The sequence below is a fragment of the Gekko japonicus genome, unplaced genomic scaffold, assembly GCF_001447785.1.
Source record: "Gekko japonicus isolate JY-2015 unplaced genomic scaffold, Gekko_japonicus_V1.1 scaffold893, whole genome shotgun sequence".
Lineage (NCBI taxonomy): Eukaryota > Metazoa > Chordata > Lepidosauria > Squamata > Gekkonidae > Gekko > Gekko japonicus.
Window position 1 is genome coordinate 93,200 of NW_015170302.1, and position 19,834 is coordinate 113,033.

Consider the following 19,834-nt stretch of genomic DNA (forward strand, 5'->3'; position numbering starts at 1 on the left):
GTGTTAGTAGTACCCCTGCCATATCGCGGGCCCTGAAGCAACCTATGGCTGACCCCTTGCCAGAGGCTGTAGTTTAACCCCTGACATGCTGGGTTCCCTCGACAGCTGCTGTTTGCCACCTGTCCTCTGGATGATTCGCCAGTCACTCTACTGATGCTGTTTCAGCTGCTTGCCTACATGAAGAAAGGACAGCACAGGATAGGACCCTTCTTTTTTTAAGGTTTTTATTGAAAATTTAACATCAGATACAAAGACAAACCAGTGACAATAAACTGTCATAAACACGTGAGGTCATAGTAAGTGATCAAGTATCAGTTAATTAACATAGTAAGACATCTATAACACAATGCTGATCAAAATGGTCTTTGTTTTGAGCAACAAAATTTAAAACGGGGTACCAGGAATTATAATAATCAAGAGAGACAGGGTAAGGGACTTCATTCGAGGTTTGTATCAGTGTCCTTTCTATTGTGAGATAATCCCATATGTTCCTGTACCAAGTCTTAAGAATTGGGGGCGAGGGAGATTTCCAAGAGGAGGGGATTGCAGACTTCACAGTGGTGCATAATATAGAAACCAAATCTTACCTTGGGGGATTTGGGGATAGACCCTTCTTGACCACTGTGTGTGTGTGTATGTGCGTGATGCACGCTTCACTCCTGCGAACAGGCAGACTCAAAAAGGATTCTGCCATAAACAGAAATGGGCCAACATCTACACCCAAACTTCCTTCTTGCTCAAAGCCTTTGCAGTCTGCATAGCTAGCAGAACTAGTTTGCAATCATTAGGAAGTCAAAACTGAAAGCAGTTTGGGGGAAACACAGCAATGAGTGGGAGAGTTTGGGGGAAATAACTTCCATCAGCCTAGATGGGTGCAATTTGCTTTGATGGTCACAAAGATGCAGCTGCTTTGCTGACCGGGCTCCAGTGATCTGCCGCTTCTTCCCTCTTTGAATTTCCCACTTTGCATTTGTATGTATAAGACGTTTTTGGTCTTCCGGCCACGGCAGCCTGGCAGCCACAAATGGCAAGGATTGCGTCGACGGGCCATACCTTAACTTCAGCTGCGTGCACACCCCACCCCAACTCTGTACCAGAATGGAATTTGAGCACAAGCTTCCATGTCCCATTTTTTTGTTTTGTTTTGGAACAATCCAAGTTTCTATGCCCTGGACCAAGGTGGGCAGCCATGTTGGTCTGTCTGTAGCAGTACAAAAGAGCAAGAGCCCAGTGGCACCTTAAAGACTAACAAAATTGGTGGCAGGGGAGGAGCTTTCATGAATCACGGCACACTTCTTCAGACACCTGAAGAAGTGTATCTGAAGAAGTGAGCAGTGACTCATGAAAGCTCCTCCCCTGCCACCAATTTTGTTAGTCTTTAAGGTGCCACTGGGCTCTTGCTCTTGTTCTGAAGAAGTGAGCAGTGACTCACGAAAGCTCCTACCCTGCCACCAATTTTGTTAGTCTTTAAGGTGCCATCCAAGTACAAACCAGGGCCGACCCTGCTTAGCTTCCGAGATCTGGCAAGATGGGGCGAAGGTTGGGTCATGTTAAAAATAGGGTTGCCAGCTCTGAGTTGGGAAACACCTGGAGATTTTGGGGGTGGCACCTGGGGAGGCAGGGTGTGTGGAGGGGAAGGACCTCAAAGGGGTATAATGCCGTAGAGTCCATCTCTCAAAGCAGCCATTTTCTCCGGGGGAACTGATCTCTGTATCCAGGAGGAGACCAATAGTAATTCCAGGAGATCTCCAGCCTCCAACTGGAGACTGGCAACTGATGCTCCCTCCAAACTGTGGAGTCTTGTGAGCAAAAATTCTACTTTGTGAGCTGCTGGCATTAAAGTTGTGAGCGAGCGATTTGGCTGCTGCATACGTTAGTTTGCTCTGGAGCCCTCCTTCCTGAGACAAGACAAAAACGTGTGAGCCGGAGGCTAGAAAACTGTGAGCCAGCTCACACTAACTCAGCTTAGAGGGGACACTGCTGGCAACCCAGTTAAAGCTCATCTTCCTGTTTCTCTGTCTCTCTCTGCCTCCCTCTGACTCTGTTTCAGGGACTCTTTTCCCGAGACAATTGTGGAAATACCAAGGTTGTTGTCGTGTTCATTCCTTGCCTTCTCGGATGTTTCTTCTTCTTTTTTTTGCCCTGAACCTTGGCATAGAACTGGCCTCTAACTGAGGGCAATTTCCTGTCCATTGTGTTGTGGTTCAGAGCTGAGACATTAAGGTTCAGAATGAGGGCACGGGTTTTGTTTGCTCATTTTGTTTTTAACAGCCCGTGCTGCTAGAAATGCTCTTGCTAGGCCGGATAGAGAGCATCGTGTACCGCTTGTTTCTTTTTATTTATTTATTTATTTATTTATTATAAGTACCCGAGGGTACACTTTTATTATTTTTTTCCATTATATACTACAGACATACAGACATACATACAAACAACCCCCAACTACCCCCCACAACATATAACATATAACAAGCAATGTTCCCTTTAAGCTGTGGAGTCTTGTGAGCAAAAATTCTTCTTTGTGAGCTACTGGCATTAAAGTTGTGAGCGAGTGATTTGGATACTGCATAAATTAGCTTGCTCTGGAGCCATCCTCCCTGAGTTAAAACAAAAATCTGTGAGCTGGAGGCTAAAAATCTGTGAGCTAGCTCACACTAACTCAGCTTAGAGGGAACACTGATAACAAGAAAGTTTATTATTTCTTCTGCTTATTAAATTTCTAAATTCATTATCTATTTTACTAAGCTCATCTTTTCTGCGTTCTCAAATTACTACATTTATCTATCAGTTGCATTTACATTATACCAATCATAGAATCTCTTCCAAGTTTTTTTGAAAAGTCCATTCTGTGCCGGCTCTCATCTCAAGTGTCCGTTTGTCATTTTCCGTCGTTTCAAATAGCTGGTTCGCGTACTCTTGTTTCGTTGGTATTTCCATTATTTTCCAATATTTGGCATATACTATCCTTGCAGCTGTCGACATATGAACTATCAAATACCTATCTGCTTTATTGTACCGCTTGTTTCGGCGCGGAGTTACCCGGAGTAAGGAGCCAGATGATCAGGCAAGGGAGGAACGCACAGATACTCTCTGGCTTTTCTGCTTTCTTTGGAGTGGGTGCCACGGATGAAAAGGTGCCATCCACTTGGGGTTGCTAACCTATTCCTGCTATTACAATTGATTTTCAGTTCCTCTGGAGAAAATGGCTGCTTTGGAGGGTAGACTGACTCTATGGCATCACACCCCCAGCTGAAGTCCCTCCCCTCTCCAAACCCCGCCCTCCCCAGGCTCCACCCCCAAAATCTCCAGGTATTTTCCCATCCAGAGCTGGCAACCCCCTATCCCAGGTATGTTTGCCAACCTCCAGACGGTGTCAAGGACAAGAGATCACGGGACAGGCCAAACTTCGTAGAAAAACAACTGAGATACGATAACGAAGTCGTGTTTAGGGGAAAACATATCTTCTTTAATTATCCACTAAATTATCCGTGACACCATTTTACGATGTAAGCTAGAAAGGAAGGAAGAGCAGAACGAAAAAGTTGCAGAAAAAAATGCGAAAGGTGTAAGGTCTCATCCGATGACACCTCGCGTGAAACGGTCTATTGAGCGCTGTACCGTCAGAAAGACTTGAGACCGATTTATTTCAAAGGAATTTCAAGCCCAGGACACCGTATGTCTGAGCTGGACCCTAAGATGCGGCATGCCTAAAATACTGCCGTGTTGACCTGGTGAGGACACGAGACTGGTCCCCAGCACTGATCTCGAGCCTGGCCAATCCAGAAGCTGCCTACTGGCAGCCAATGGGAATGGTTGATATTGCACTCTCCTATTCGCTTCTGTGCCTGAAGAGGGCGCCAAAGCCAAGGGCACCCAACCCCAGATCACCCACTCCATTAACAATTGAGAGGTCTCTCTTCACCCCATCCGCCCCAGGATTTCACCAGACCCTTCTGCCCCCAGTCTCCACCTGCTTGTGTCTACATACTCAAAGCCCCCCCTCCAAAGTGCCCCACCCTTCTTTCCTGCTGCAAGCACAATTTCCACAAGAAAGAAGCACCCCTAGTTCTGCAGTCCGCTAAACCATGCATGCACAATTGCATTAAGCAGCCACATGTCAATGTACTCCCTTGATTTAATTTGGCTCAGTCTGGGCACCTTGAGTGACGGGAGAAGGCAAGCAAGGAATCCCGAACCGCCTCCTGCTGACGCTCTGGTCACACGAGGGGCCAGGCCCCAAATCCTCCTGGGCTACCGAAACCTCTCAGACACGTTTACAAAACAGGCCCATTTTCTCTCTCTCTCTTCAGGCCAACATCCCCCGAATGCCAAATGAAAGCTTACATAAGACCCTGGCCGGGTGGCTTACGCTGACGCGGGAATCGCTCTATAGGCCTTCACCCACTCCAGGCCATTTCAGAAGAGAAGAAGAAGAGAAGAGAAGATTGGATTTATACCTCGCCCTTTACTACACCCAAAGGAAGTTTCGGAGTGCCTTACGATCTCCTTTCCCTTCCCCTCCCCACCGCAGACACCCTGTGAGGCAGGTGGGGCTCAGAGAGTTCATTGGAGCACTGCCCTTGAGAGAACAGCTCTGAGAGAACTTGCGACCAGTGTTCCCTCTAAGCTGAGTTGGCGTGAGCATTTCTGTCTCTGCTCAGGAAGGATGGCTTCAGAGCAAACTAATTTATGCAGTAGCCAAATCGCTCACTCACAATGTTAATGCCAGTAGCTCACAAAGTAGAATTTTTGCTCACAAGACTCCACAGCTTAGAGGGAGCATTGCTTGTGACTGACCCAAGTTCACACCAGCAGCTGCATATGCAGGAGTGGGGAATCAAACCCGGTTCTCCCAGATTAGAGTCCGCACTCTTAACCACTACACCAAAAGCGTGTTTTTTTGGTCCAGCAGTCCCCCCGTTTAAGTGTACAGAGCTACTTTGGTTCACATATGGCACAAGAGGGATTTAAAAAAAAAACACCACACAGAGGCACAGGAATGGCTGTTTTCGTCAACTGGGGAAACATGTTGTACTAGCAAGCAGGGCTGCCAGCTGTTGCTTCAGACTTGCCAAAGCAAAATTGCCAACCTCTGCCCAAGGGTACAGTGCAGTCCTGCACTCCCCCCCCCCCCCCGCCACTGCCTTTGTCTCTATAGGAAAGTGCCCCATTTCTACATTAAAGCTTCAAATAACTGAATGTGGAGACCTAATCTTATGAGGAACTGCTGAGGGACTTGGGAATGTTCATTCTGGAGAAGAGGAGGTCGAGGGGCGACACGATTGCTCTCTTGAAGTATCTGAAGGGCTGTCACTTAGAGGAGGGCAGGGAGCTGTTCCTGTCGGCAGCAGAGGAAGAGGACTCGCAAGAATGGGTCTAGATTAAGGGTGGGGAGGTACCGGCTGGATATCAGGGAGAGCTTTTTTACAGTGACAGTAGTTCATCAGCTGCCTGGGGTGAGCTCCCCTTCACTGTCAGTCTTTGAGCAGCGGCTGGACAAACAGTTGTCAGTGACGCTCTAGGCTGATCCTGCATTGAGTAGGGGGTTGGACTAGATCAGGGGTGGCAAACTGTGGCTTGGGAGCCACATGTGGCTCTTTCACGCATATTGTGTGGCAAGACGGCTGGGGAAGCGAAGGGGAGACATGCCTCCACGACTGGTCTTCCCCTCCCTAGCCAGTATTCCCCTCCCTGGGTAGGCTTGAGGCATGTGGGGGGGGGGAGCAGAGAAAGAAAGCAACTTTAAATGCGTTCTCAAAGCCCTTCCCCCCAGGCTGGCCAGCTTGGTGAAGGCATTTGTCTCCTTAAATCCCTTATCCAAGCCAAGCTGGCTGGCGTTGGGGCGTTGAGGGGTTTGGAGAACACATTTAAAGTTAAAGTTGCTTTCTTTCCACTTCTCCTTTCGTCCCTTTCTCCCCATTTATTTGCTTTCTTTTCACCTCTTTCTCTTTCTTTCTCTCTCTCTTTTCCCTTCCCTCCCTCCCCCATCTATTTTGCTTTCTTTCCACCTTTCTTTCTGTCTCTCTTTCCCCCTTCCTTCTTTTCTTTCACTCTCTCTTCCTTCGCCTTCTCTCCCCCCATCTATTTGCTTTCTTTTCTCTCTTTCTCTCTTTCCACCTCTCTCTTTCTCTCTCTTAGACAAACAAATATCATTACCAAACAAATATCACTGGACAAATAAATATCATTATCAATATCTGTTTTTACCTCTTTTGTTTTTATTTTCGGCAGTCTCATTTAATGTTGATAAATGCAAATTTGCATATTTCCCCATAAAAACGTGTGTGTGATAATTGTTCATATCTTGTGGCTCTCAGACATCTGACATTTACTCTGTGTGGCTCTTACGTTAAGCAAGCTTGGCCACCCTTGGACTAGATGGCCTGTATGGTCCGTTCCAACTCTGTGTGATTCTATGATTCGATGAAGGGAAGCCCCCCCCCCAGTGGTTTTCAGAGAACTGCAGTGCTATAACCCAACTGTTTATCTCTTAGCATCCATGAATTGTCAGTGTCCAAACCAACGCACAAGTTCAGAGCCAGCGTGATGCAGTGGTTAAGAGTGTATCTAGGAGACCCAGGTTCGAATCCCCACTCTTGCCATGGAAGCTTGCGGGGTGACCTTGGGCTACTCGCACACTCTTAACCTAACCTACCTCACAGGGTTGTTGTGTGGAGGAGAGGAGAATGATGTAAGCTGGCTTTGGGGGAGAAAGGCAGGGTACCAATGATTTTTTATTTTTGGTAGAAAACCCAAAACCCTGATAAAAAGCACAGTTCCTTCATCCTTAGTTGTTGTAGATTTTCCGGGTTGTATGGCCGTGGTCAAATCAGTCAATCCTAAAAGTAATCAACCCTGACTGTTCCCTGGAAGGCCAGATAATGAAACTGAAGCTCAAATACTTTGGCCACCAAATGAGAAGGGAGCACTCACTGGAGAAGACCCTGATGCTGGGAAAGATTGAAGGTCAAAGGAGACGGGGACGGCAAAGGATGAGATGGTTAGACAGTGTCATAGATGCAACGAACATGAAATTGAGCAAACTTCAGAGGACGGCGGAAGACAGGAAGGCCTGGCATGATCTGGTCCATGTGGTCGTGAAGAGTCGGACTCGACTGTGCGACTGAACAACAACAGCAACAACATGGCCGTGGTCTTGGCATTGGCCTTGTAGGACCTGACGTTTCGCCAGTAGCTGTGACTGGCATCCTCACAGCTGCTGGCAAAACGTCAGGTCCTACAATGCCAAGACCACGGCCATACAACTCGGAAAATCTACAACAGCTAATGAACTCCGGCCGTGAAAGGCTTCGACAACATATTTCTTCATCCTCTTCCATTTCCTGCCAGTAGCTCACCAAGTAGAATTTCTGCTCACAAGACTCCACAGCTTAGAGGAAGCACTGGATGACCATCCTTTTCAGGAGTATCAGGTGATTTGCAGCCATTTTATTTTTCCTGTGTGCAACAGATCAAACCAGCCCCACCCCCCAATCTAAACCATGCATTGACTTTACCCTCCTTGCAGAGGTAGACTGAAGCAAAGGTGTTTTTTTTCCTCCGGATCAAAAAGAAATTCTGAAGTATGCAGCTGGACGCTAGCTTGCCACCCCAGTTCATTTTCTTCTGATATTGAAAATACCTTCCCGTAAAAAAAATAAAAAATAAAGCTTATACCTGAAAAATCTTGTTGGTCCTTAAGGGGTTTGTTGGACTCAAATCTATCTGTTCTCCTGCAAACCAACATTTCTGCCCTCTGAAACTACATGGAAGGTACCACATTCAACCCCGTGGAGTGGAAAGCCATGGCATCTGACAAAGGAAACTTTAACTCTAGAAAGCTTATGGCCAAAAAGTCTTGTTGGCCGAGGAGGTAGGGTTGCCAGCCTCCCGGTGGGGCCTGGAGATCTGGTTTTACAACTGATCTCCAGCTGACAGAGATCAGCTCCCCTGGAGAAAATGGCTGCTTTGGAGGGTGGACTCTGTGGCATTGCACCATGCTGAGGCCCCTCCCCTCCCTAACCCCGCCCTCTCCCGGATCCACCCCCAAAGTCTCCAGGTATTTCCCAGCCCAGACCTGGCAACCCTACTCAAAGGTAGTGCTCGACTTGAACATAGCTGTTCTCTTGCAGACCCACACAGTTTACCCTCGGAAGCAAATAATTCCCTCAGTCCTGATGCAAGTGAATTCAGCAAATCTCTTCCTTTCTTCCTTCCCCGCATTCTAAAATTAAAATTTATTGACAGCCCCTGGAGTTGAGTACGATTTGGGTGTGTCGTAAATTTTTTGGTAAAAGCTGTTCTCGACTGTCTGCAGTTCTTGCGAAGTTCTGCCTTCGATAAGTTTCCTAGGATTTGCACTTTGGCGTCAGATAAGAGTGCCCACACTCTGCTCTTTGGAGACCACAAAGGTTTCTCTCTGAAATAATATAGGAAACAATGGTGCTTCCTCCCCGCCCAGCAGTACAGTCTTAAATGCCAACTGCCTCAAAGGGTAGTTATTAAATTGTATCCTTTCCTATCGCAGACATTCAGCCTCCATAATCTAGAAATGCGTAGGAGATTTTGGAGTGGCGAGCGTCATGTCTGCGCTATTTTTAATTGCAGGCTTTCGTTTTTATTGAGGGTGGGTTGTTTTTTTTAATTCTCTGACATCGCAAAAAATGGTCTGTCTCCCACTGCGGTGCCCTTCTGTGCTAAATATTATGTCTGTGTTTGCTTGGCGTTTTTTAAAAAATTGTCTGTTAATCCCTTAATTGAGACTGACGGACATAATCTCCTTAAGGGCAGGGCTTTAAATGCTGTCTCCCATTTTGAAACCGCTCCGTCCTCGCAATGCCTGAAGCAAAAATTGACAAGAGAGGTGGGTTTGGGAGAGAACTGTGATTACACACTTCCTGTGTGTGATTCTGCCTTATGATAAATAAATAAATGTGATCCTTCCTTATGGAATGAATGAACTCCATCTTGATGTGAGATGCTAGCTGTGGTAACTTGCAACAGGCTGAATGTATTCTTATTTTTCTGTCCCACTTTATGGGGAAATACATATAGAACCATAGAGTTGGAAGGGACCTCCAGGGTCCTCTAATCCAACCCTCTGCACAGTGCAGGACATTCACAAATACCTCCCCACCGCCACCCAATGCTCCCTCTAAGCTGTGGAGTCTTGTGAGCAAAAATTCTACCTTGTGAGCTACTGGCATGAAAGCTGTGAGTGAGCGATTTGGCTGCTGCATCCGTTAGTTTGCTCTGGAGCCCTCCTTTCTGAGCTAAGGCAAAAAAATGTGTGAGCCGGAGACTAAAAAACTGAGCTAGCTCACACTAACTCAGCTTGGAGGGAACACTGCCCCCACCCCCGTGACCCCTGCTCTATGCCCAGAAGAAGAAAAAAAACCTCCAGGATCTCCATCCAAACTGGCCTGAAGAAAAATTGCTTCCTGAGCCCAAAGTGGCGATCAGCATTTTCCCTGGGCGTGTAAGAAAGGGCCATGAGAACTAAGCAGGGAAGCAACCCTTCCTGTCCTCCCTTCTCGTGATCTGCCTAAATTCACAGAATTAGCATTGCTGTCAGATGGTCATCTAGTCTCGGTTTCCCATATTCCTGGTATGAACGGGTGGGTTGAGAGTGTCTGGTTGGCAGTGGGCTGTGCGCCTTGGTAGATGTTCCATCTCGCCAGCTGTTGACACCGACCTTGCCAGATGGACTTCGGCCCCAGTCACACGGGCCGGATATCGCGGGGAGGGGGGTAGGCATGGCTAATTGCCTCGGCGCAGTTTGATCCGCGCTTACGCGATCAGACGTGCCGGCGGCACATTACGGGTCCATCCCTCCGCGCCAGCAGGTAAACGAGGGGGGGCGATCACACGACGATCCTGCAGTGCGGCAAAGAAGTGGCATGGCGTGATCACACCAGCAATGGCTAGGCGCTGCTGCCATGACAAACGGGGTCATTCATTTTTTTTTAAGCCGAAACGGCATTTTCGCTTTCCTTTTTGTGCGCATGCGCCGTTGGGTGCTTGTGCGCATCTTGTGAAGACTTGGGGGGGGGAGAAACCTGTTTGCAAAGGGACATGGGCGGGTGCCGGATGCCATCACCGGAAACGCAATCAGATGCCAGCCCTTGCCCCGTGGTTCCCGGAAACTGGTACCTCGGAGGTACTAGTTTTTAACTCCACATCTTCGGCGGGAAGCCTCAGGTTCACCACGGGAGCTTGACGCTTCCCAGATGTTGCGGTGTGATCGCAGCCGGAAAATCTTCCGTCTCTGTAGCGTGGCTAATGCTCCGTGTGACCGCAGCCGTTAATACTCAACCGTGGCAGATAGGAGAGGGAATTCATGGCTCACCTATCAAGAACATATGAGTCCTGCTGAATCAGACCATTGGTCCATCTAGTCTAGATGGACCAATGGTCACACAGCGGCCAACCAGCTCCTGTGGAGGGCCAACAACAGAGCACAGAGGCCAATGCCTCCCACTGATGTTACCTCCCGGTTTGCTGTCTCTGAATGCGTTACCTTGATGCGTTATCTTGACGCAGTCTTCATGATAGCCCTGTAAGGTAGACCGCTGTTATTATCACTGCGTTGCAGGTGCGTGTGTTGACCAAGGCCACCTAGTGAGTTCATAGCAGAAATCTCTGCTCATTCTCCCAGCCCCTACTTTTCGCCAACTACCAACTCACAATAGTGGCGTGTCTTAGAAGTGAGCAATGGTAATGTTTTGAGTGAAGGTAGGAAGTTGGAGTTGCTAGGGAGCCACCCAGCAGTTTCTTTCAGGGCTGGCAGATATTGGACCGCTGGTCGCTAGGCAACAGTGGAGCGCTTCTTTGCATGAAAATTCACCTAGCATCGCCTGGGGTGGTATCTTGATTTCACAGTATAGCAGGAGATGTATCTATTTGAGTCTTTTCACCTGAGGGTTGAAGTGATGGATTTAAAGTACAAGAAAGGGCAAATGTCTTAATTATGAGATCAGTTTGCCCATGGAACAAGAGGTCCAGAAAGGCTGTGGAATGTCCTTTCTGGGAGATTCTTTTGAAACAGTTAGGCAGGCCTGTGGTCTATGGAAGGTTAGAGGCAGACAGAATTTACTCTCTCTCCTCTTAGGAGTTTGCTATCGGACATTCTCTGTCTTCAGAATGCATCGATATTTTCTGACTGTTGACCCAATGGATTTGTAGCCTTGGCCCTTGAATCTTCGGATTTCATTTCAAAATTTGGTATCTGATCAGTCGCGGTGTTGTATAAAACTGGTGGGTCTTGACCGACGAGTAAGGTTGCCACCTCTGGGTTGGAAATACCTGGAGATTTGGGGGGTGGAACCTGAAGAGGGAGGGAGTTTGGGGAGGGGAGGGATGTCAGTGTGGTATAATACCGTAGGGACCACCTTCCAAAGCGGCCATTTTCTCCAGGTCTGGCCTGGAGACCAGTTGCAATCCCAGGAGATCTTCAGCCCACCACGTGGAGGTTGGCAAACCCTACCCACAAGTGGGTTACAAGGTGGTTCTCAATAGAGCTCCTGCTTTAGAGCCAGTTTTGACCCAGGTTCGAATCTGTACCCATCCGTTAACTTCAATGAGTGATTCTGGGCCATAGCCCCCTTTCTCTCAGCCCAACGTACCTCACAAAACCCCTTCCGCAAAAGGAAGAATCATACGCACTGCCTGAGTTTCTTGGAGGAAGGACAAGATATAAATGTGACAACATTTATCTTCTTTCTAAAAGTGGTTTTTAAAAAATAGAGTGATAAGGATACAAATGGGGTGCGGGAAAGCCGGCAGAGAAAAACCTCAAAGTGATGGCCTAACGTGTAGAGTAAAGAATTGAATCCTGCATTGTAGGTCAGGGTGAACGGGGTTCTTTCACACACGCTAAATAACGCAGTTTCAATCCGCTTCAGTGACTGTTTGCAGGTGGTTTTTACCATTTCACACAGTAAAAACCCAGTTGCAAAGTGCACTGAAAGTAGATTGAAAGTGCATTGTTGTGTGTGTGTGTGTGTAAGCGCAATTTGTTTCAGAACGCTGTGACCTGCCTGCCTTCCCCCCACCCTCCATGTATTTTTGTCAAAATTGGATCCTTGGAACAATAAATTTCCATGACAACTGTCCTACTGTTTAATTTATGACGCTCCCTTTTTCTGGGTTAACAGAACCCCCCTGCTGGTCCTTCACCATCACAGCCCAAATGAGTTGTTAAATGTTGCGCTGTGTGTGGTTGTGGAGGGTGGGTGCTCTTTGATGGAAACGGGGCGAGAGACTCTCGTTGTCTGCTGTGAAAGTATTTTTAGTTCCCGGTCTAATTTTAGACCGCGCTAACAGGACAGACAGCAAAAAGCTGAAATGTATGTCTGTTCTGCACAGTTCCCGGCTTTCTGAAACTTTGCGTGGGGAAGAGGGTGGGCGGTCAGAGACAGGGCCCGGGTGGTGAAACGGTTAGAGTGTTGAGCAAAGACCTGAGAGAGCTGGGTTCAAGTCAAGCATGGCACTTTCTGGGTGAACTTGGACCAGTCGCACTCTGTCAGGGCTGTTGTGAGGGTAAAGTAGGAACTCTGTACGCGTTCCTTGGAGGAAGGAAGAAGGGGGGAAACGCAGTTCAGTGTGTGCAGGGGTCATTTCGCAGAAAGAGCGGTGCAGGAGCTCATTAGCATAACTTATTTGCATATGCCATACCCCCTGACATCACCGGAAGTGTGTGAGACGGCCACACCCACCGCTCAGGCTCCACTGGACTCTTTTGGATTGCTAGCTATTGGTGGGGGGGGAATGTGCAGATCTGTCTTCACAGAGGAGGGAGAGCTTGTACCTGAATAAAACTTGGTCTTAAAGGTGCCACTGGAGTGTTTTGGGCCGGGGGACCGGGGGTGGGTGGGCTCTGCAACTTCCCTGGCTGCTTCTTGCTTTGACTGAGGGCTGCTGGGAGCAGGGGGTGGGGCTTGTTGCATGTGCCCGCCCCCTGGGCTCTTTACTGCCGGAGCTCCGTTCCTGTGCGCTCCTGCAGGAAATGACCCCTGAGTGTGTGTATGTCAGGCTGTATATAGACCTGACCTGGATAGCCCTGGCTAGCCCGATCCTGTCAGATCTTGGAAGTTAAGCAGAGACAGTCCTGGTCAGTATTTGGGTGGGAGACCCCCAAGGAATACCAGGGCTGCGATACAGAGGCAGGCAATGGCAAACCACCTCTGACATGTCTCTTGCCTTTAAAAAAAAATCTAGTGGTGCATAACACTAAATGAGCTAGAGAACGTTTGGCTGCCAGACAATCTGAGGATCTCCTGGCTATTCTACACACAATGCCATATGATAATAATTATTAATTATTATTAGGCCTTATTTTTGTGTCCTGTTTCCCCCTGCCCCCCACCCAAGCCTGTTGAGGGGGAAAAATGTAGTTTGATATAGATACAAAGCAGCCATTTCCTCCAGGGCAACTGATCTCTGTCGTCTGGAGATGAGCTGTAATTCCGGGCGATCCCCAGGTCCCACCTGGAGGCTGGCATACCTACGCTCAGGGCATACGGAAGTGGTGACCCTTTCTAAGGATGTGGCAACAGTTTCAGATCACAATCTAGGAGGCAAAGTGGGTTGCGTTATTTTTCTTTAAGCCTGTCATTGAAGAAGATGATTCAGCTACCAGCCGACATATGCTCAGTTTTCAGCAAATTTAACAAAGCGCTATTTAATAGGACCAAAAAATTGCCATCTCTTTTTAGCACCAGTTTCTCCGGGGGCTGGTCTGCGCCAGCTTCTGAGTCAGACAGAACTCTCCTGTCTTCCGTTACGTACTCTCTGGCAGCTTCCTCCAAGCCTTCCACCAGGCCCCTGAATCCCCAGAATTTAGGCACAGTTCACCCTTACTAGAGAATGAGGGGGTAGAGAGAATCCGTGCCGGAGAGGGTTGCGTTTTGGAATTTCTGCCGGGGTGCAGTTATCTAACTGTGCGGTTTTTAAATCTGTTATTAACATGGTTTCTTTTTTTTTTTTAAAGGCCATTTTGCATTTTAGCCTCGTAGCCAGTGTTCCCTCTAAGCTGAGTTAGTGTGAGCTAGCTCACAGTTTTCTAGCCTCCGGCTCACACATTTTTGTCTTCGCTCAGGAAGGATGGCTCCAGAGCAAACTAATTTATGCAGTCGCCCAATCGCTTGCCCACAACTTTAATGCCAGTAGCTCACAAAGTAGGATTTTTGCTCACAAGACTCCACAGCTTAGAGGGAGCATTGCTCGTAGCGTGTTCATTTTTGCACGGAGACGGTTGGTGGAAGAGCAGGACATACCTCTTTAAAAATAAATACTATGCGTAAGATAAGATGTTGGAGTTCAGTAGGGGTCCCCAACATTTTTGGGCCTATGGGCCAAACGTTGACGGGCACCATGGCACCGTGTTGCAGACCCCCAGATGGCAGTCTCAAGGAGCAGTGAGGGAGAAACCTGGTTTGGCCCAGAGGCCTACGGTTTCTATCCTCTTCTGGATCTCCGGCTCTCTTGCACTAATTTCTAACAAGAGCTCTTTGTTCCTTTTCCTAGATTTCGCCAATGTGTTGCCCGCTCCGCTCCTCCCTTGAGCCAGCCAACTGGCGATCGAGCTGAGGTTGCCCCCGCCGCGCAATGGACTTGGACCCCTATGCAAGCATGCAGGTCGGAATGCGGGTGGTCCGTGGCGTGGATTGGAAGTGGGGCAACCAGGACAGTGGCGAAGGGAACATTGGAACAGTGGTAGAGATTGGCCGGCAAGGGAGCCCGACGACGCCGGATAAGACCGTGGTGGTGCAGTGGGACCAGGGAACCCGCACGAACTATCGGACGGGATTCCAAGGAGCGTACGACCTTCTGTTGTACGATAACGCACAAATAGGTAGGTTTGTGATGGCAAAGAGCGGCGGACTCCAATCTGGGGGACCGGGTTTGATTCCTCAGTCCTCCACATGAAGCCAGCTGGGTGACCTTGGGTCCGTTACAAGGTCTTTCAGAGCTGTTCTCTCAAGAGCAGTTCCCGAAAGAGCTCTCTCAGCCCCACCTTCCTCACAGAGTGTCTGTTGTGGGGAGGGAAAGGGAAACGAGATTGTAAGCTGCTCTGAGACTCCAAGTGAAGGGCGGGGTATAAATCCAATCTCTTCTTCTTCTTCAGTTCTCACGTCTTCTCTCCTTGAGTCCAGTCCAACAAAGTTTTATTCACGGTATAAACCTTTGTGTGAATGCACACTTTCTCAGATATGCATAGAAGCTTATACTAGGAACAAAACTTTGTTGGTCTTAAAGGCAGGGCTATTTTGGGGCAGGAACGCACAGGAACGGAGTTCTGGCTGGCTCCCGAGTTGGCCACGACCAGCAGGAACTCATTCGCATAATAGGCCACACCCAACAGCAGAAACTCATTAGGATTGGCTACATTAGGCTACATGCAAAGGAGTTCCTGCTATAAAAAAAGGCCCTGGGTTTTGACCACAAACAAGGTAAACAGAATAAGAAGCAAAAGGTGGGTGTGGCTGGATGACCACACTTCTGGTAACATGGGGGTGTGGCCTAATAAGTTAATGAGCTGTGCTATCAGGGGTCTGGCCTAATATGCTAATGAGTTTCTGCTGTTGGGTGTGGCCTATTATGCTAATGAGTTCCTGCTGGGCTTTTTCTACAAAAAAAGCCCTGCTTAAAGGTGCCACTAGACTCAAACTTTGTTCTGCTGCTTCAGACCAGCACGGCTGCCCCACCTGAATCTGTCTTCTCTCTTTGTCAGGCGTCCGGCACCCCAACATTATCTGTGACTGCTGCAAGAAGCATGGGATCCGCGGGATGCGCTGGAAGTGCAAGATCTGCTTCGATTACGACTTGTGCATGCTGTGCTACATGAACAACAAGCACGACCTCGCCCATGCTTTCGAGCGCTACGAAACCGCCCACTCGCAACCGTAAGTCCCTTGCTTTTGCCCACTCGCGACCGTAAGCCCCTTGCTTTTGCCCACTCGCGACCGTAAATCCTTCGCTTTTAGTTGCCTGCTAGCAGATGAAACTTCCTTCTGGGGCGAGGGGGGACTAGGCTGGCAGGATGTTTCTCTCTCTCTCTCACACACACCCTGATTCCACACATGTCTATGTCCCACTGTGCTTGTCAAGGCTTAATGAGTTCCAAAAGGTTGCATGTACAGGATTAGTGCACACTTGAAGAATTGTGCATGCGTAAAAATTTGGTAATGGCGTTGGATGCTATGGTAGAGAGTGTGCATTTTCTCTGGTTTCATATGTATCTTTAGTGGCAGGAACTCGAAGTGTGATTCTCACTCATTCAGCGATGTCCCGTGGGGATCTGTGCATGTCAAGCAGTGGTTAGCCTGAGATTTAAATCAAGTCTGCACAGATGCTCATAGATTCTCACAGTGCAGTTTCACACAATTAAAACAGATGGACGGGACTTTTGTCAGCGCCAGATACGGTCTCTGGACTGATCCTTGGCAGGCCTGTCCTATGATCAGGGCTATTTTTGGGCAGGAACGCACAGGAACGGCGTTCCGGCTGGCTCCTGAGTTGGCCACGCCCAGCAGGAACTCATTAGCATAATAGGCCACACCCAATAGCAGGAACTCATTAGGATTGGCTACATTAGGGGTGTGTGGCCTAACATGCAAAGGAGTTCCTGCTACAAAAATAGCCCTGGGTTTTGACAACAAACAAGGTAAACAGAATAAGAAGCAAAAGGTGGGTGTGGCTGGATGACCACACTTCTGGTAACATGGGGGTGCGGCCTAATGTGCTAATGAGCGGTGCTGTCAGGGTGTGGCCTAATATGCTAATGAGTTTTGCTGTTGGGTGTGGCCTATTATGCTAATGAGTTCCTGCTGGGCTTTTTCTACAAAAAGACCCATGCTGGTCCACCACGTCGGCGAGATCCCTTAGGGAAGATGGCAGTGCAACATCAGCAGCATCCTGGTGCAGGCACGCGAAGTTGGCAGTGATGCTGAGGGGTTCTGCACTCTATGAGGAAAGGCTGAGGGACCTGGGAATGTTCAGTCTGGAGAAGAGGAGGTTGAGGGGGGACAGGATGGCTCTCTTGAAGCATTTGAAGGGGTGTCCCTTAAGAGGACGGCAGGGAGCTGTTCCTCTTGGCAGCAGAGGAGAGGACTCACAAGAGTAGGTACAAATTAAGGGCGGGAAGGTACCAGCTGGATATTAGGGAAAACATTTTTACAGTAGGGGTTTTTGAACAGTGGAATCAACTACCTCGGGAGAAGAAGAAGAAGAGATTGGATATATACCCCGCCCTTCACTTAGAGTCTCAGAGCGGCTGACAAACTCCTTTCCCTTCCCCTCCCCACAACAGACACCCCGTGAGGTAGGTGGGGCTGAGAGAGCTCTGACAGAAATTGCCCTTTCAAGGACAGCTCTTGTCAGAACTATGGCTTGCCCAAGGTCATCCAGCAGCTACAAGTGGAAGAGTGGGGAATCAAACCCGGTTTTCCCAGATTAGAGTCTGCACACTTAACCACTACACCAAACTGGTTCTCACAAACTGGAGGTGGTGAGCTCCCCTTCACTGGCAGTTTTCAAGCAGCACCTGTACAAACAGTTTGAGAGCCAGTTTGGTGTAGTGGTAAAGTGTGTGGACTCTAATCCGGGAGAACCGGGTCTGATTTCCCACGCCTCCACTTGCAGCTGCAGGATGACCTTGGGCAAGCCATAGTTCTGTCAGATCTGTCCTTGAAAGGGCAGTTCTTGAAAGAGCTCTCTCAGCCCCACCTGCCTCACAGGGTGTCTGTTGTGGGGAGGGGAAGGGAAAGAAGTTTGTAAGCGGCTCTGAGACTCCGAGGGAAGGGCGGGGTATAAATCCAATCTCTTCTTCTTCTTGTCAGGGATGCTCTAGGTTGATCCTGTGCTGAGCAGGGGGTTGGACTAGAGGGCCTGTCTGGCCCCTTCCAACTCTGTGATTCTCTTCCATGATTCTATGCTTTGTCTGCCTCTGGCTTCAAATGTGCCTGGTGGATTTTGCCCTGGGGTTTTCCGGCTGCGTAACTAGCAATGGGTGTCGAGGCTGACTGTCTACCTTGCAGGGTTGTTGTGTGGATGAAATGGGGAGGGGAGAAGTACGTACACCGTCCTGAGCTCCTTGAAGGAAGAGTGGGAGGGATGAAGTCAATCTAGGTGTCCACAGGTGAAATGCTCAGATCAAGACGAGTTTATACTCTTCTGCTGCCTCAGTATGTAATTCTCCAGAAACCATTTGTACGCATCTTGTGTTTTATGTTTCGCCAATGAATCGGGGGCATGACTCTTCCCACAACTAGATTTTACTGTCCAAGTGTCGCTACAGTTTTGTCAGATCAAGAATCCTCTGTGCCAAAGGGGTTCACAGTAGTCTTGTTCAATGTTCCCTCTAAGGTATGGAGTCTTGTGAGCAAAAATTCTACTTTGTGAGCTACTAGTCCAGAAACCATTTGTACGCATCTTGTGTTTTATGTTTCGCCAATGAATCGGGGGCATGACTCTTCCCACAACTAGATTTTACTGCCTAAGTGTCGCTAGAGTTTTGTCGGATCAAGAATCCTCTGTGCCAAAGGGGTTCACAGTAGTCTTCTTGTTTTTTAAAAACGAGTCGTCCAGTTGACAATATGCGCCCTCCCTTAAAAATGATGGTGTGCGCAGAATTTTTTCCCCCTAAGGCAGTGATTCTGTGTGTGTTGTTCACATGTATGTCAGTTACGAGCTAGAGTGGTGTAGTGGTTTAGAGGGTCTGGGCATTTTCGGTGGCAGCTCCTTACTGGTGGAACGAGCTCCCAGACAAGATCAGGGCCCTGCGGGACCTCTCACAGTTCCGCAGGGCCCGCAAGATGAAGCTCTTCCACCAGGTTTTCAAATAGGAGCCGCCACCACAGTTACTATCAATCCGGAATATCAGACTGGCCCGCTCTGAGCCTCACCGGCGAACATCTGGACCGTGGGACTGATTTTAAGATCTGAAGAAAGAAGGAATGCAGATACAACGCCATTCATCTTAAGGTTACTCTGCTGTTTTTTTAAGGGATTTTAATATTTTTATTGTTTTATTTGTATCGGCCTGTCGGCCGTCTCCTGTTAGCCACCCAGAGCCTGTTCACAGGGTGGACGGGGTATAAATGTAAATATAAATCAATAAATCAATAGAGTGAAGAATTCTAATCTGGAGAATTGGGTTTGATTCCCCACTTCTCCACAAGAAGCCTGCTGGGTGACCTTGGGCCAGTCACAGTTCTCTCGGAGGTGTCTCAGCTTCACCTACCTCACAAGCTTCCCATTGTGAGGAGAGGAAGGGAAAGGTGGTTGTAAGCCACTTTGACACTCCCTAGGGTAGAGAAAAGCGGGGTATAAAACCAACTCTCCCCCTCCTCCAAATGTGTGAGAGAATGTGGTAGATAGTGAAGTTGGGGCTCTTCATCTGTGTTTTTAGTGCTACTAAAGATACATTAAAAAAAATAACATGCTGTTTTAAAACAAGCTCCCCCCCCCCTTTGCCATTAAAATCTTAAACATAACCCAAGGCAATAAGCATAGCAAATCCAAATGTGCGAGAAAAGAGACATTGCTAACACTAAGCCTAAAACAATTAAATACCCTCTAGAACAGGAGTGTCAAACCTAAGGCCCGGGGGCCAGAACCAACCCATCCAGGGCTCTTATGTGTCCCGTGAACAACTGGTGCAAGGGAGGGAGTGCTTTGGGGAGTGGGTGGAGCTGCTCCATTGTGGCTTCAGCCCGGCAGAACCAACCTCGACTGCAGCATAAGAACGTAAGAGAAGCCAATGTTGGATCAGGCCAAAGGCCCATCTAGTCCAACACTCTGTCACACAGTGGCCAAAAATACCAGGTGCCAT

At 48.4% G+C, this 19,834-nt stretch overlaps 1 protein-coding gene across 3 annotated transcripts in view; it reads left to right on the forward strand.

Moving 5' to 3' along the window:
• MIB2 (mindbomb E3 ubiquitin protein ligase 2) overlaps positions 1 to 19,834 on the forward strand; it is a 104,324-nt gene that overhangs the window by 24,814 nt on the left and 59,676 nt on the right. For all 3 annotated transcript variants that reach the window (XM_015417960.1, XM_015417962.1, XM_015417961.1), the window contains exons 2-3: positions 14,527 to 14,854; positions 15,734 to 15,905. In XM_015417960.1, coding sequence (XP_015273446.1) covers positions 14,608 to 14,854; positions 15,734 to 15,905 — 419 coding nt within the window. In that variant the 5' untranslated portion in view covers positions 14,527 to 14,607. The remainder of the gene's footprint in view (positions 1 to 14,526; positions 14,855 to 15,733; positions 15,906 to 19,834) is intronic.